The sequence below is a fragment of the Phaethon aethereus genome, assembly GCF_964289735.1.
Source record: "Phaethon aethereus genome assembly, chromosome: 8".
Classification (NCBI taxonomy): domain Eukaryota; kingdom Metazoa; phylum Chordata; class Aves; order Phaethontiformes; family Phaethontidae; genus Phaethon; species Phaethon aethereus.
In genome coordinates, this window is record NC_138584.1 from 34,428,909 (window position 1) to 34,446,221 (window position 17,313).

At 40.9% G+C, this 17,313-nt stretch overlaps 1 protein-coding gene across 5 annotated transcripts in view; it reads left to right on the forward strand.

The window, feature by feature from the left end:
- The window catches only part of LRRC7 (leucine rich repeat containing 7), a gene marked incomplete at its 3' end in the record, with an annotated part of 99,766 nt that overhangs the window by 68,929 nt on the left and 13,524 nt on the right, over window positions 1–17,313 (forward strand). For 2 of the 5 annotated variants that reach the window (XM_082003282.1, XM_082003281.1), the window contains exons 16-20: window positions 7,061–7,172; window positions 7,398–7,578; window positions 8,584–10,261; window positions 12,018–12,167; window positions 16,731–16,850. In XM_082003282.1, the coding sequence (XP_081859408.1) occupies window positions 7,061–7,172; window positions 7,398–7,578; window positions 8,584–10,261; window positions 12,018–12,167; window positions 16,731–16,850 (2,241 nt within the window). Of the gene's footprint in view, window positions 1–5,018; window positions 5,142–7,060; window positions 7,173–7,397; window positions 7,579–8,583; window positions 10,262–12,017; window positions 12,168–16,730; window positions 16,851–17,313 lie in introns of all 5 variants that reach the window. The other 3 variants (XM_082003280.1, XM_082003283.1, XM_082003284.1) reach the window with 3 other exon arrangements.

Below are 17,313 nucleotides of genomic sequence, written 5' to 3' on the forward strand. Positions count from 1 at the left end.
CCACCATGATTCCTTTTTACTCATTAAATTCTTTCTTAGCGTGTAAATCTGGCATATTCTGCTGTTGTTGCTGAACACATACAATTTATTTTGTATCATCTAGCTTTTGAACTTGAACATTCTTAACAGCTTTCTGCGGGTTTTAATTATCCCTACTGTCAACACACACGTATTATTTAACTGGAACTTGAATCAATGTTGTCTGACAAAGACATTAGCTGTTTGGTCTTGTGGCCGTGTCTGGTGATGCAGGCTTCAGAAATAGGTGGCTGTACTGGTTTAGTTGCTGCTTAGCTGAATATTAAGTTGTTAAACTGAAATGTTAACATCCCAGTTAACTGAGCCACAGCAGAGCACCCTGTGAGTATGCAAAGCCCAGTGAAGCCTCCATTATGGAGGTGTAAGGAAAGAGTAAATGGCAGCAACACCATAAAATACTACTGTTACTCTGAAATATTTGTGTGACCACATACTGTGTTCTAACATCGAAAAAGATGAAGACAAATTTAATTCTTACGTTTCATTCTTTGATAAAAATGCATTCACTCTTGCACCAGAGAAATAATAATGTCTAGTTTTTCTGTGAATGTACCTGAACTGTTAATTGCATGAGTATCACAAAAAGCATTCTATAAAAATAGTTGAATTGCTGAAGACCCTGCGGTAATTCCTGAAGTGCAATTAAATAATGTGATTGCAATTTCCTCATTAATTTTCTACCGCAAGCAACTAATGTGTGTGGCTATTTCCATCATATCAGTGAAGATGTATTTTTCATCTTCTATTATTATAATAGTGAAGATGGTGGAGCTTTTTTAGATTTTAATTTCACTAGTACTATGTCAAGGCTAGTAACGCAACTGTCTTGTCAACTAAAGAAAAGAAAAAAAGTGTTCTTGTCATTCATACAAATAATGACACTTGAGAACATTTTATGGCTGTAAAGCAGGATGATGTATACATTTCCCTCTCTTTGGCTTCCTGCATGAAGATAAAGAGCAGCTATGGGAAACTGTACAAAAAGTGTGAATGATATTAACATGACTTCAGTTGTAACATAGTAAATAAAACGTAATTAAGCTCCAGTTGCTTTTCAGATAATTAGGAGACATGATCTCAAGCCTCAAGTTAAAATACAGTTTGAAAATGCAGAGAGCAACTGAAGACAGTTTCTAATAACAAGGTAATTTAATTTCAGGTGCAATGGTCACTTTTTCATTCTCAGAGGCCAGATAAGCTGGTTTCTTTTCTGATCTCTTTTGGGGTTTCCTGCAATTAATTTACACATTTCTTTTCACAAAACTGTTTCTAAAGGGAGCATCTGAAATAAGTAACAAGCTACATTTCAAATCCACTGTGTCATCCTCCACCTTCAGTTATAATAAGCAAACAATTTCTTAATTAATCATCAATTAAAATAAACGTCTTCATTGTCCTAAGTAATTTTGAAAGATGTGCATTTTAGACAAAAAGTAGTCTAGGATAACTTAATGCGTTGTGTAGCCTTTCCATGAGAAACAATGAGAAATACCACAAATCAGCAATTAAGATCTTTATAGTTAGTATTCTTGATATGTATGGATATCAACTGGAAATACTTCTATATAACTCCCACCTTTGGATTAAAAACAAAGTCTTTTCTAGTCCAACCTGCAGGGTTCCATCCTTTGTGTTAATTCCTAGCAGGTTTATTAACACTATGTAAAAAGGAGAGATTGTTATTCGCTCAGAGTGATCTGATGCAGATGCTAGTGCTAACAACTAGAAAAATACCCCCTCAGCTATATTGCATCTTCTGAGACCTTCATCTCATCTCAGTCAAAATTAAGACCTCCATCCTTTTAACCTCTGACTTTGTTACTGTGTGGGTTTGGGTTGTGGGGGTTTTTTGGGTGGGTTGGGGTGGAGAAGAGTGTTCTTTTTTTGTTTGTTTTTTAGTGAAAGTTTTAGAGATTGTCTTAAAGGATCATCTTGCCTTTCGAGGAAGACTTACACACTTTTATTTCCCCCAGGATGCCTGGCTTCAGTTGATTCAGTTGATGTGTCTATTGTGGGAGCTGTTTTCTACTAATGCAATGCGGTGACAGTCTCTCCTCATTGAGAGAGGAATATATGCTAAAGATTTTTTATTTGTATCTGCTTTAAGTCCATACCTTGATAAACTCTTTGCAACAGAATTACTGATATTTTACCAGGAGTCAGAAGTATCTTCATTATAGAGTTTTTGATGTCTCCATGGCACAAAAGATCTTGACTGTTTATGACCTTGGTGCCTTCTTGTCAAAGGCAAAAGGAGATAATGATTTACTTATCTGGAGGTCTGATTCACAAGAGACCTTTCTTCAAATAAGATGTCAAATGTCTTAAGGTTCATTTTGAGTTACTTTGACTTCTGCCTGACCTTATTTAAGCGTCTGGATTGGAGGGGCATTATTCGGGGCTGCCTCCAAGACAAAGTGTACCTTCCATGAAATCAGTCCAAGACATCACTTGACCCCCTGAGGCTCCTGCTCTGTCTGTCCCCACCTGCATGAGGACTCCGGAGGTGCAGTATTACATGTCTGGACATGGCACTCTGTACAAACTCATATACATGGGGCATGAAGGCCTGGTTTATAATTGGTGGACTGTGAAGTGCCTTTTTTGCAGAAGGCCTGAGACTCTCTCTGTTGGCAGCAACCTCAGTGAGATGCATGCACTTGGGTGCATTTCCATCCAGATAGAGAGCAACAGAAGATTGTTTCCTCCAGAGATGGGAGAGCACGGAGGGTGCAATTCACATATCAGGGTGTTGCAATTCGGGCGGTACTGAGGCTTCTGTCCTCACAGTGAAGACCATATACAGAGCTGGACAAGAGCCTCTCCATGGTTTATAATTGAGGATGACGTTAGAAGTCTAACAGAAGAGGTTGTCCCCCATCCTCTGCGGTACATGACTGACAACTGGTCGGATAAGCATCTGCAGTTTATCTTGGCAGAATCCTGGCCATGTTGGCTAACAGGGTTAGCCCTATGAGATTAAACTACATTTCCACTGAAAATGAAATGGAAATTTTCATTCTAAAATACATCTTTGTAGACTGGGGATCTCTAACTTTGATTTCTTTGGTGATAGGTAGTTCTGGTCAGTTCTTGGATGCATCCCCTTGGCTATATTTCTGATCACCTGAATAGGCAAGGTTAGTGTGCGTGTTCCTCCAACTGCTTGCTGGTCCACCAGACTGCATGGCAGAGGCACATGGCAGAAACAATCATGATGTCCTACCTGCAGATGACAACTTTTTTCCAGGATCTACTATGTCTTTCCATGTGGAGTCCCAAAAACTACCTCTGCCCCAGTTTGTTCCTCATGTACTTATGAGCTCATGTACTTTTAAAGCTCTATCATGTGTCTGAGGTTGCCTGCTGACACTGAAAAGGTGAGAGCGCATTGCATCAGTGCTGTCGCGTTGTGCTGGTTGCTGTATCACCTCTGGAGGTAGGAATTTTGTCGGGGTTCCTTCCTTCTCCCACTTTCAGATCCACATTCAGAAGTTTTCCTTCCACCAGTTCAGTTACATCTTGTATTAACATCCTGTTTGAGACAACTTTTGTAATTTAATGGCTGATGAAACTGGTCTTTCTGGAAGAGTGGGAGAGATTTAGAAGCAGGTGGAAGATCCTTCCCTCTGCTTTCTTCTGGGATAATCACATGTTTTGGAGTGACTCTCGATGCATTCCTGAATTGGTGACTGAATTTTATTTAGATCAGTCTGATAACTGCTAACTTAGACAGCAGAATATCCAGAACTGTGACTGCCTTTCAACATGCTGAGTGTCAGATAGAATTTGTTCTGTGATTTTGTCAGGAGAAGACTAGTTAGTGGGACTTTGAAACTATTGACATACAGGGCTGAGAGGTGGAAGTACTGCTATTCTCTGTGTGGAGACTGTTAACATGACTAAGTGGCTCAGCGGGGCTTTGTTACAAAACCACACCACTAACTGTGGTTCTCAGGAAAGATGCCTATGCCTCAGTCTTGCTCGTATCTAGGGATATTCTGATAGCTGTCTGGTTGCATTTGTTCCTACACTTTCTGTGATCTCCTTTATTCTTTCATTAGTTTTAGTAAAATTGGGACCAAGTAATATGTGCCTTAATCCATTTATTTCTTTGCTTCTCCACTTCTGTATAGCCAACTTGTCATTCTTCAGATTGCCCTAGCCTTCTCCAGTTTAGAAGTGCTGCCAGCCCTCTATGTATATTTAATTTTTCTCTGAAATAGATCCATCATTAATGGTCCTATGTTCCTCTGCCTTGTGCCTGCTGTGACTCTCCAAAGCCCCAGTCTGCTCTGTTCAGTGGCTTTGTATTCTTTGTGAGCAGACTCTTAAAGAGTTAGGTTATCTTAAAAATTCCATCTCTCAAGATGATAATTTAATGTTCTTGTGTTGTCAGCATGAAAAATTGGTGATATTTCTGTTTCCCGGTTATTTTAATGGCTTTTACCATGTATTTTTTCTTGGGAAACAGCTCACCATATTTTTCTGTCCTCTACCTATATCTTTCTCTGGTTAGTCCTGAGGAATAGGTTCTGACAGAACACAATTGCATTTATCTCTTCCCTTAGTTCTTGGAATTGCTCCTGTTAATAATACTTTTTTTTTTCTATTAGTGACCTTTTTGTTCTTGGGCTTGTAAGAAAAAAGGTCCTCTTAAACAGAGTAGGATTAAATGGGATATGATTTTGGTTTTTTACAACATATTTCACTTTCATAGCATATTTGCAAATGCCAGACTAGTTCTTTCAAAAGTGTATTGATTTTTGTTGGAATAGCTGGACTAGGGGCTAAAAAGAAATAAAAAAAAAAAAAGAATACAACATAGAAAATTTCAGAAAATCATGCACCTGAAATAAAAGCCTGTGTTCATCATTATGTCAAAAATGGAACTGCTGGTCCTTCCTATCTTACAGCAAGTAGTTTTATTTTAAGCTTATAGCTTTCCAAAGTTTCATGGCACAATATTGGGATTCTAGGTTCAAGATAGAGAAAATAACGAGTTCCAAAAGAGTCACCTGTCTGATACAGACAACACTCATAAGTCGACTCTGGAAATCCCAGACAGGAAGGAGAAAGAAGAGCATACAAAAAGCTCACAGGTACAACAAGAAACTTAACATGCACTGTGCTTCAAAGGTGGAAAATTTCACACTCTGCGAATGCTGTGCACTTTTTTATTTCTCAAAAAATGGTTTTGCAAAGTTCGTTACACTGCACTAGGAAATGATTGTGCTGCACTGGAAAAATGCAGTTGCACTATTGTTAGCTTCAAGTTGTATGTACATCACTAGTGTTATGTAAGAAATACCATACACATCTCTGCATGTGAAAGTAATTTAAAGTCTTGAATATTATTACACGATGTAAGAATCGGTATGTAGCTATATTTGCTTAAATGTTAATTAAATGGGCTGTGAAGATGCCGGTTCTTTGCTGTTTTGGTATGGTACTACCTCCAGTAGAACACCAAATGCAGAAGGATTATATTAATATAATGAATATCTGTTGTGTAAATATATTATACTCTTCAAGGATAAATCACATGGCAAATGCTTCTACAAATCTCTGTTTCTGCTGTTACTACAAAAAGTAGTTAATGGATAGTAAATCTCAGAAAGTTTTCTCCTTACGAGTAAAAGCAGATAAATTTTTTAAATACTGTAGCATTTTACATTTTAATAATGTGGTTTTTGTTTTGGTACTCCATTTAAAATTGTTTCTCTAAATATGACATCTCTTTCCTTTATTGACTTCACTCTGCAAAATCACTGGAGTACCTTTAACAACAAAATGTCAGGGTACAGAGATCCTCATAGTGTCTCCACTAGTGTAAGTTTCCTCCTAAATATATTTCTCGTAACCATTTCCTTCCTTATTTATACTATTAATTATTGCTTTTCTCCTAATATCTCTCCAAAAATTCCTCTTTTTTACTAGATAACTCTCCTTCTCCAACTTACATCCTCTACGAAATCACAGCTCACCCTCGTGCTTCCGAGATGATGCATGTTTCTTGTACCCCTCCCCACAAGGATCTTGACTGGCATTGGCACGACTTTCCAGTATTGCCATGCCCGTCTCCATCAGTTCCCTTTCCATTCCATTTCCCTGAGCCCACGCACCAACACTGACAAAGCGGGTTTCCCACATTGCTCGTTCCTCCGTCTCGCTTTCCTTACGTCCCCTCCTGAGGTTACCAGTGTCATTCCTCCAGTAAGTGTCATCCCTGCCCTGTCTCCCCAAGACACCTACCTTCAGGTCAGCATCTTTGGCATTCCTGAACTTTCTTCCAGGGATAAGAAATGCCACGGATTTCCTGTTTGTGTCCACATTCCCTTCTAGATATCCTATGAGCCTAATGTAATTGTCCTAATTTAAAATACCTCTTTCTAAGACTACATCTCACATTCTTTCCACTTTTTAACTCTTTGGAGGTTTTTTTCAGTATATATCCTATTGCCAGGTAGAACAGCAAAAGAGTTGTGCAGAGCAGTCTTTGAAGGTCAAGATTTGCTGAACTCTCAGTGACAACTTTATGAAATTCGAATCATTTTAATTTAGAAAAAAAACTCTTTAGAGACAAAGTCATTTTAATTAAATATATCTATAGGGACAGTTGAATCTATGGAAGGACTTGTGCCACAAAAAAGTGAATGAGGAATACTTACTCCTGAAATAAGAAGTAATTGTGTATTCTAAATTCTTATTTCTACTGGCAGCTTGCATTTTTGTGACCTTTACTTCATCAAAAATGTTTACACAGCCTTTATGTATCTTGCAAGTTCCATCTGTTTTGTCCGCATTTTAGAATGAACACATCACCATAATTTTTTACACGTATTTATGTAGGACTAATTAGAATTTTCAGCTGACAAAGCAGCATGATTAGACACTACCCGTATGGTGGGGTTTTGGTGTGTTGTCACATTCATGAAAAGAAGGCTGTGAAATGTTTGTTCATTGCAGTTTGAAGTGGATTCCGTTTCCGATGTTTACTCCATATTATTATATTTCTCAGGATGCCTTTGGACATCCTGCCAGTGAGATGAGGATAGGGGAACTTCGTCCTTCCATGCCAGAGACTCCGTTGTACCCACCCAAACTTGTTCTTCTGGGTAAAGAGAAGAAAGGTACTAACTTGACTTACAATCTTTTAGATGAAAGCATATGTAATGTACACAGACAGACATGCTACTTAAGATGTTCTACACTTCAGTCTGATTTTAAAATACATTATATGCATATTTGTGCACATATGTCTCTCTCTCTCCATAGTATCCATTTAAAAATGTATTTTTCTGGAGTTTAGTTTTCAAATACCACCTCCTAAAAACATTTGCTGTGTTTTGTTTCAGAATCGACAGATGAGTCTGAAGCAGATAAGATCCATTGTCTGAATAACAGCGTTTCCTCAGGCACTTACTCAGACTATTCCCCTTCTCAGGCTTCCTCAGGATCCTCCAACGCGCATGTTAAAATGGGGTCCTTGCAGACAACGGCTAAAGAAGCAGTGAATAACTCTTTGTGGGCAAACAGGTGTGATCATCTTTCTTAACACAGCTTCTGGCTGTCTTTCGTCTTATGTTGTCATATGCATTCAAAGTGATCGTATGTTATCTGTTAAGGCATTCAATTAAAAAAATACAACATTTTTACCTCAATTTTGGAGAGGTGTACATAGTTACGTGAAGCCCAGGCTGTGCAGAATTGGCCACCCATTCATACTCTACAAATGTCAGTAATTCTGCAGCTGGTTTTGCAACTATGTTCTGTAAACATGCATTTAAAACCGCCTAGCAATTGAGCTGCAGTTATTCTGCTCTGTGTGGTCCTGAGCTGCAGCTGGCTGCAGTTTAGCATAGATAGCAGAGTCTGTGTCTCTCATATTATTGGTGTCCTGAGCCTCACTCTGCCCTGGACCTCCAAGAACATCACAGTTTTTTGAAAGTTTGTAATTTGCACTGGCCATCAGCAACCTGAAAACACTCTTGTACCGTTCCAGGATCACCCTGCCCTGTGTTCCTGCCGTAAATCACCTAGTGTAGTTCCATCCTAAATGAAGCTCCATCCACAGGCTCTTCCCCATTAAAGAGAGGCTGGAGCCTGCTCACTGGAGATGCATAAAATCTTGGTGGTGAGAACATGCATAAGCTGAACTGGTATTTTTGTTTAAAAAAGGAATAATGTAAGTGTAAAAAAATCTTCCCCTGCACTGATAGAAGATTATTTTTAAAGCAGGAAAATATGTTCATTTGGATTTATATGAACATGGCATTGAGCCACCCAGGACTTTTGACTGACTTCTTAGTTTCTCTGTATATGTACTTACAGAATCTGTTCTCCAGTGCAAAAAACTGCTGCAGCCATTCATGCCAAACCAGTGGCACAAGGTGCACATCTCATAGTACGATCCCACAGCCACAGTATAGATGGGAGAATATTAAGTTGCTTTATAATTGCGTCTTTCTGATAGCTGTTTATACACTCTAATAGAGGGCATTTTATCTTGTTTCGTTTTGTTGTTTGGGTTTTTTTTTGCAGGCTGGCACAGTCATTTCCACAGCCCCTTGAAACAAAGCCATTGCTGAGCCAGCGGGAATCCGCTCCGGCGGGGAACCTGCCGCAGCGCACCGACAGGCGCCCGCTGAGCGACACCTTCGCCGACAGCTGGAACGACAGCTCGCACTACGACAACACAGGGTTTGTTGCAGAGGAGAGCACGGTGGAGAATCCTAGTGCTAACCCCCTCCTGAGCACGAAGTCTAGAAGCACATCTGCACACGGACGCAGGCCGTTGATTAGGCAAGACAGGATAGTTGGCATTCCCCTGGAGCTGGAGCAGCCGACGCTCAGAAACACACACGAATCTGAAGTGCCTCCTCCCAACCCTTGGCAAAATTGGACCAGAACCCCTAGTCCTTTTGAAGACAGGACAGCTTTTCCTTCCAAACTGGAAAGCACCCCCACCACCAGCCCTTTGCCTGAGCGGAAAGATCACGTCAAAGAGTCTCCTGAAATGACTAGCTCTTTCACTCCAGGAATAGCATGGGAGTATCACGATTCAAATGCTAACAGAAGTCTCACAAATGTCTTTTCCCATCTCCACTGCCGCCCAGATCCTTCCAAAAGCGTTATTTCGATCAGCAAGAGTACAGAACGGCTTTCTCCGATGCTGAGGGACTTAAAAACTAACAAATTTAAGAAGTCGCAAAGTATTGATGAAATAGACATTGGTACATACAAAGTGTATAATATACCCTTAGAAAACTATGCATCTGGTAATGATACTGTAGGAACCCACGAGAGGGTGGACAAGCTCCTGGGCCCAGAGCACGGCATGCTAAGCATGTCCCGCAGCCAATCGGTCCCCATGCTGGACGATGAGCTGCTCACGTATGGCAGCGTCAAGGTGCAGCCGCAGCAGAAGTCGTCCGTCACGAAGAAAGTCTACCAGTTTGACCAAAGCTTCAACCCGCAGGGAGCAGTGGAGGTCACAGCGGAGAAGAGGCTACCGCCACCTTTCCAGCTCAACCCCGAGTACATTCCCCAGCAGAGTAAAAACCTGCCCCAGGATCTGGTCAGCCCGAGGGCCTACCGTGGCTACCCCGCTGTGGAGCACATGTTCTCCTTCTCCCAGCCTTCAGTGAACGAGGAGGCGGTCGGTGCGCCCTTTGCGAGCCAGGGGTCTCGGCCAGGGTTCTTGAGGAGAGCGGATTCGTTGGCCAGCTCCACCGAGATGTCCATGTTCAGGAGAGTCAGTGAGCCCCATGAGCTGCCCCCCAGCGATAGGTATGGCAGGCCTCCGTACCGAGGAGCTGTGGAGCGCCAAAGCAGTATCTCGGTCTCTGAGTCTCAGTTCCTCAAGAGGAACGGCAGGTACGAAGACGAGCATCCTTCCTACCAAGAAGTGAAAGCCCAGACTGGAAACTTTCCAGTTAAAAACCTTACACAAAGGAGGCCGTTGTCTGCAAGAAGCTACAGTACAGAGAGTTATGGCACATCCCAAACCAGGCCAGTTTCAGCGAGGCCTACAATGGCAGCTCTGCTGGAAAAGATACCGTCAGACTATAACTTGGGTAACTATGGCGACAAGCCTTCCGATAACAGTGATATAAAGACAAGGCCTACCCCTGTGAAGGGAAATGAGAGCTGTGCTAAAATGCCTGCTGACTGGAGACAACAGCTACTTAGACATATAGAAGCTAGAAGGTTAGACAGGGTATGTTTGGCATTTCTCTGCAATTAATGCCTTTAGTTGTGTGTTTCGGTATTTCAAACTATTTGCACGTACAGTGGTAACCACCAGAATTCCCAGTAATGAAATTCTTGCACTGGTGTCAGAGGAACCAGCCCGCAAAGGGGGCTGCTCAAAAGCAGCTGGAGTGAGGGATTCCCGGGTAAATGAGTGATAAAGAGTCTCTGCATGAGTTAATGCACCACAGTGCACGTTACTAATACAGTTACTGCTGCAGCAGTGTCTGAAATGATAAACACAAAAGTCTCTCCTTATCAACAGATGTGAACGTGCTGCTGAAGTCCACCACTTCAGTAATGATTTGAGAGCTTTAAAAGATGCTGGATACATCTTTGCAGGAAAAGGAAATAAAGAAAAACATCACAGATCAAAAGTAAAATAATGTATTTTAGCTTTCATATCACTGTTAGTAGAGGGGATTTAAAGGTATCTCTTAACTCTGAAAAATATCACTGCCACTTTTTAACAAGGAATATAATTATTACTCCTTTTAGCAGTAGGAAGTTATGCTTATTTACCTTCTAAACAAAAGAGTACAAGTACTATAGAGCATGATTTTGATAATGATCTTGACTATTTAATGACCTACTTCATGAATTGGATTTACTTCATAATCTGAAGTGGTTGTCATCAAATGCATAAGTTAGTTTGAAAATGTGTCCCTATACCTATTTTACGCTAGATACTCGTGAGTTCGGTGTTAATATATTCATTACCTTCCAGTTGCTCGGATGTGATGCATATTAAAGTATCATTAAGGATCAAATGGGTAAACTTTAAAAACTGGGTTGAAGGCTGAAGCTTTTTCCTTACTTCAGCTATTTTCCTTGTGATGTGTAAAACTGATTGGAAAATACATCATACCTAGGCAAAGTAGCGCAGCCCAAGTAGAGACGTTTCTGGTGGAAATAAACACTTCACAGGTATTGTTTCAGAAATGTCTTTACACTTAGTTTATGATATGTATTTGCTTAAGAAATACTTTATCTCATGGAAAGCTGACACTGGTGATTTTATCTAATTAAATTGAGCTCATAGTAGTCCCTGCAGGTGCCAGCGAGCTAGTTTCTAGTTGTTTGCAGCATACGATAACCAAAGCTCTAAGAAGCTGGGCTGTCTGGTGGAGATTTTGCAGATGAGAACTCCTGGGCACCGTCATGCAGCAGCTGCTCCGGGAGAAGTCGTTGCCCATCTGCCCGCGACCCGCGAGGTGCCGGCCGGTGCAGGCCCTGCGTACCTGCTGTGCTGGGCCCAAGCAAAGCTTGTCCCTTGTGGGCAGCTGCTAGCCAGGGAGCAGTCGCAAAGCTCAAAAGATGGTGCAGGGCCCTCTTGCATAGGGTTTCTTCCTCTGCCTTTGATGCCCTTTTATGCTGGATATGTGTTTTCCGGCGCACCCGTGGTTGTGCAGACGTACCAAAATTTGGCCATATTTGCAAAATAAAGACTTGTACCATGTTATGTACTGCGATTTTCAAACTACCGATAACAACATATTTCATCTGCTGTCAGCGTTGAAGTCTTTTATGGTATCCATTTTATGTATAACTAGCAATGTATTTGCTTCTGTGTGACCCAGTGCATGCACCAAAAAGCTATTTATTTCTTGGTACTGTTTGTTTGCTTAAACTAAAACTTTGTGAAATTAACCATATATGTGTGATACTTAATTTGATGAGCATGTGTGTTCATATCCTGTCACGTGGTTGTTTCCTCTACTCAGACCGCTGCTTACAAACACAACACAGTTAGCCTTGGCATGCTGCACTCTGGAGGTTTTTCAGCAATGCATGCCGGCAGAAGCATGACTTTAAACTTGCAGACTAAATCTAAATTTGAAAACCAAATGCTTCAAGAGCTACCTCTACCGAAAGTAAGTATGGGATAGCCAGCATATACCAGCATTACAAAATAAATTAATAATAATCCTTGCTTTTTCCTGGTTTAGCTTTTGCCTATTACTCATGCTTATACTGTACCCAATCCAAAAAGAAAAGATAATAGTAACACAATTTTCCTACTCAAAATCTTGCTTTTTGGATTAAGGAGCTCACATGGCTGTCATTACTGCTTTCTGCTCTCGTGTTACAGACTGATGCAATCATTATATTTTCTCAATGACTTAATCTATGCACAGAAATGGAGAATGTGTTTTGTTTTGTGACTGTTTGATCTTAGAAAAAATAATGCAGAAAGGTTTAATATGTATTTAAATAGGCTCCAAGAGACAGGGATTTTAACATACGAACATTGGGTATGCTGTAAGAGTTGATGAGTTTTGAGTATATACCTACCATACCTAATTTTAAACTTTTGTTGAGTAATGCCTATAGAAAGAAAATAACTTTTTTACTGTTTGTTTTACAGCTATTAGCGATATGTTGTTTATCAATGCATACATACACAATCATATCCAAACAAACGTTTGATGGGAAAGGCACATACGACAAGCCAGAGAGGGACGTTGCTGAAATTTTTTCAGAGTACCGGAGAGGAGGTGCTGAGACCTTACTCTGCGTCACGTCTGGCCATGCCGCAGTCACCGCAGCAGTCAGCTGCAGACACTTGCAAGCGGCAGCACTGTTGGGATTGTGCAGGGGCTACTGCAGTGCTGGAAGTGCCGGGCATCATGAAGTGTCTTACTGCATTAGCATGAGTAGCTGTTGGTACAAATTAGCTACATCTCTGTGAGTAATTAAAGGGTAACAGAGCACAGATCCAGGCACTGAAATGCGATCATCTGTGCTGTTAATTGCTGGCCTGGCCTCAGGCGTGGTTTGGCCCAGGCCAGCTGGCACCCTCCCAGGCAGTCCCTGGCCGGGGCTCCAGAGTCAGCACTGGCCAGAAATTCCCAAAGGAGGATTCCAGTGCCCAATTTAAGAGTTTAGATCCAAGCCTGTTCAGAAGAAGATAATTTAATGGCAGCAACATGACCAGATTGTGCTGGTTGGCTGGACGACAGGCCTTAGCACTGCTTAGCTTACTAATACAGGCATGTGCATTGTACCCTGGCTTTCCAAGCAAAGCTGCGATAGGTAAACAGTGTTAATGTATCACCAAGAGATAGGTTAATGCACACGCACACACAGAGGTCATTGTCAGGTTTCTCCTGCTGTAACTTACTTTCCGAACACTGTTAACTTCATTTACACCTCCTGTTCAGCTGTCCCTGGATTTAAACAAGTCTTAGTGTTAGTGTGTGCTTCTCTGTTGTTCAGTTAATGACATCTAGGTCAAATCCTAACCATAGATGTGTGTGTGTTTGGACACAGACAGCTTTCCGGTGTTGGTCGTACTGGTTTTTTTCTTTCAAAAAATTTGTCTATTTGGGCATAATTCTTGTCACAAGTCCTTGAAAGAAGTCCATTTGACATCAACTCCAAATAATGGTACTATTTCTCTACACACATTTAGGAGTAAGGTATTATATATCACTTTAATAATTTTAGGCTGTAGATGAATATGGATATTGATATATGGATGTCTGAGGAAATTCATGAAACTGTTTAGGGTGACATGTTTTGGGGTGTGGTCTTATGTGAATTATTCTGCTTTATATTCCACCAGCATTTCATTGCTCCATGCCCATATGAAATGTGATGCTGAACTGCATAAAGGGGGTGTATTCTCTTACTGTACTGTTTGGAAAGCCGTGAAGAATTATTGCTGAACAAATGATTTGAATGCTTACTATTATTTAATTTTATTCCTTCACATGTTGTAAAGGATTTTGCATTTCTTAATGAATCCAGGCCACAGCAGCTTAATATTTACCTCTTCTGCTTCTTCTTTCTTGTGGCCTAGATTCAAGAGAGTAATGAGTGAGGTCTAATTGTCCAGTGGAAGATCAGGAAATCACGTATAGCAATTACTTATTTTGAGAAAGTTTATTACATCAATTCTACTCCAAGTATAGAATGTTTGAACTGCTGCTTTTCATTTTTTACCTAGACTTAACAGATCTGTAGTTTGTTTGCAGTCTGTCTGAGCTCCGTAAATGAGTAATATTGCAAGTAGACAAATCCATTTTACTGCAGAAAATGAAAAGAAAAACCTGTTATCACAGATTTTTCCTACTTATTGAGAAGGCAGAAAGAACCCTTCATACTTTTTCCATTTTGAGTGCAAACTCTACAGATTAGTCAGTCACTTATAAAAACAGCACAGCGTTGTCGGCAGTGACAAAAGAAACACTTTTCAGAAGAACGCTTTCAATTTTTGGCATCCATCTCACAATTCTTTCAGTGGTGCTTGCTGCACTTCATTCTTGGAAGTGTACAGTACCACCTCCCTTTAGGAATAATCGGCATATTCACTTAGGAGGAAAAAAAGAAGTTGCCTTAGGAAGCTGCCTCACTAATCCTCTCTGTCTCTGCATGGGGAAGGCATGTAGCATGTTGTATACATCCATCTGACAGGGAGGTGGGCAGATTTCCAGCACGGCCTTGGGCACCTCGGTCTGTGGGTGACTCTGGAAGGAAGGACTCGCATCACAAAGATGATGGGTGGCCTTTCTTTTAATTTTTTTTTGCTACTGCTCAGAGCAGAAATTTTTGCGGTTGTACTTTTTCATTTTAGAAGCTGTTTGCTGCCCTGGTCTCGGATCATGTAACCCCCATTTGGATTGAGGGTTACGTGGCGACGTGCAGCAAATAGGGCAGAATGGCCGATTCATGAGTTTACGTAGGCACAAAGAGTCCTACCAGGGCCCAAACTGGGACCCAAATTCTGACCTGTGGACAAACGGGGCTCCGTGTGTCCCGGAGGGTAACCCCTGGCAGCGTGTCCAGGCAGGCTGCACGCGATCCTGGAGACCTGTCCGGACACAACGCTTCAACTGCGTCTGAGGGACTTAGGGCCATATCGTCAGGTTTCATGTGTGCCCGTACACCAGCGCGCAGCTCTGGGCTCAGATTTGCAGTGTTGGAGGGTGTTGTGCTGTCTGAGAGAGCGGCAGCACTGCTGCATCAGGCACTGGGACCAGTGTCTGCTGAGCTGTGAGGGGTAACCTATGGAAAAAGTGCTGAGGTTGGTCTCATTTTTCCATTTTTAATATGTGTAAAGAAAGCTCTATAGCGGGGTCTTGTAGTTTCAGCAGAGGAAATGTTTTTCTAGTGGTTTTTAATACACAAAAAATCACGTTTCCTGATTTTTCTGGAAGACTTCTTGAATGATGAGAGAATTATAATGAAAGTTTTCTTTGGTTTTAAATAATTAGGGTTGATTTTTTTTTTTTTGCTTAACCTCTGAGGAGCATGATTAAAATCACAATTTACTTCTATTTACTTTTCAAGGATTTTTAAGCTTGCATAAAAAACGTCCTTGATTGACCAGTTACCAGCTTTAATATTTCAAAACAATAGTTTCATTTGTTCTTCAGTCATCTAAAAAAGTGTTTAATGATTTTTTTTAAATCTAAGCTGAAGACAAAATTGCTTGAATGACAGAGAGGAAGAACAGACTTTTTTTCTTTGGAGATTACCATTAATCAGAACTGAATGAGCAGTTAACTGAATAAGCACGACATAATGCCAAGTGCTGTCAGTGGTAGTACAGTGTTGGCATTTTGGAAAGTCTGACACAAAAAGCCATACCCGTGTTAGCTAAATTTCCATCTATGGTAAAGAAAGAGAGACAGATAACAGAAAATCAGGATGGGACAGAAAAAGTATGCATGTCCTCAAAAGTACTGAAAACAGGAGTAGAATAACCAGGGGGAAAAGTGACAAAGAAGGAACGTGTATAAAAGGAGAGAAAAGTGGAAAATAATAACTAAAGTATCAAGCTCTTTAGGAAACTTTAAATGTGTGTTATGTCCATTCATATTCATGAAAGCATTTAATTACTGGTTAATAGGGTACATATGATACCGTGTTAACTTAGAGCAAAACCAGACATAGCCTAGAGAGAGGTCTGTGAGACGCACGCCACACACAGTGGGACACAGAGCATAGCGTGAGGTAACGGTAGCCACAAGTTCAATATTGCCTTTCAGGAATATTTTCGGAAGAAAATATAAGCATATAATTAAATCTTGGTGGCAAGTACTTAATAAAAAAGTTTTTGATGCATGAATGACCAGTAAGAAAGTTTTAACTCAAATGATTAATGGCAGACTGCACGTTTAAATATAGATCTTTGCCAAAATTTGTTTCTCTGAAAATAATGAGTTACGTTAAATTAATTTACTCTTTTCTCTCATCATTCATTATTCTCATTATTTCTCTCGTATATCTTTCAAGCTCTCCTGCTTGCAGAGAGTGCCACAGCAACATGATTACACATTAAAGAAATACCGTAGAAATTTAAAAGGATTTCCATTTTAGCAATAGTCTGTTACAGCTTAACTGGGTTGATGACTGAAATAAGTATGAAGAGAGAACTTTCTGTCATGGTGTGACAGTGACTAAAGGCTGCCCTACCGTTTCTGCAACAGACCCCGTCGCAGCAGAGCAGCATTCTGGACAACGGGCAGGAGGAGGTGTCTGTGAGCAGCCAGTGGAACCCCTACCCGCTGGGGCGGCGGGACGTGCCACCGGACACCGTCACGAAGAAGGTAAGCGGCACGAGCCAAGCAGCTGACATAGCTGTGGTCATCGTCTTTTCCCAGCGAGTCAGTGGAAGAAGGAGAACAGGTTAATGAGGACAGGTTTGGGAAGCACATGTTTTTGTATTAAAGTTTAAAGCAGTAATCATTATGAATTAAGGATGGTGTTTTCATGCCTGCTGCCTGGTTTTGTATTTATGCAGATGCTGGTAGTTACGTCTCTAGTGTGTGAAATGGGCACAGGGGGCTTGGCAGGTGTATTCCTGCACGTATCAGACAGCCATCAGCTCCCTCTTGTCCTGAAAAGTCTTCATTCGATTCACATTTTTCATTTCAGTTACATTCTTCAGTTCATGACAAAAAAATAAATGTGTTGAGATGGAGGCCAGCCCAGTGTCTGGACAGTCACAGACATTTTGGCAGAGACATCCTAGGCACACCTCATTTGCTGATAAACTTACTAGAAAGGGTT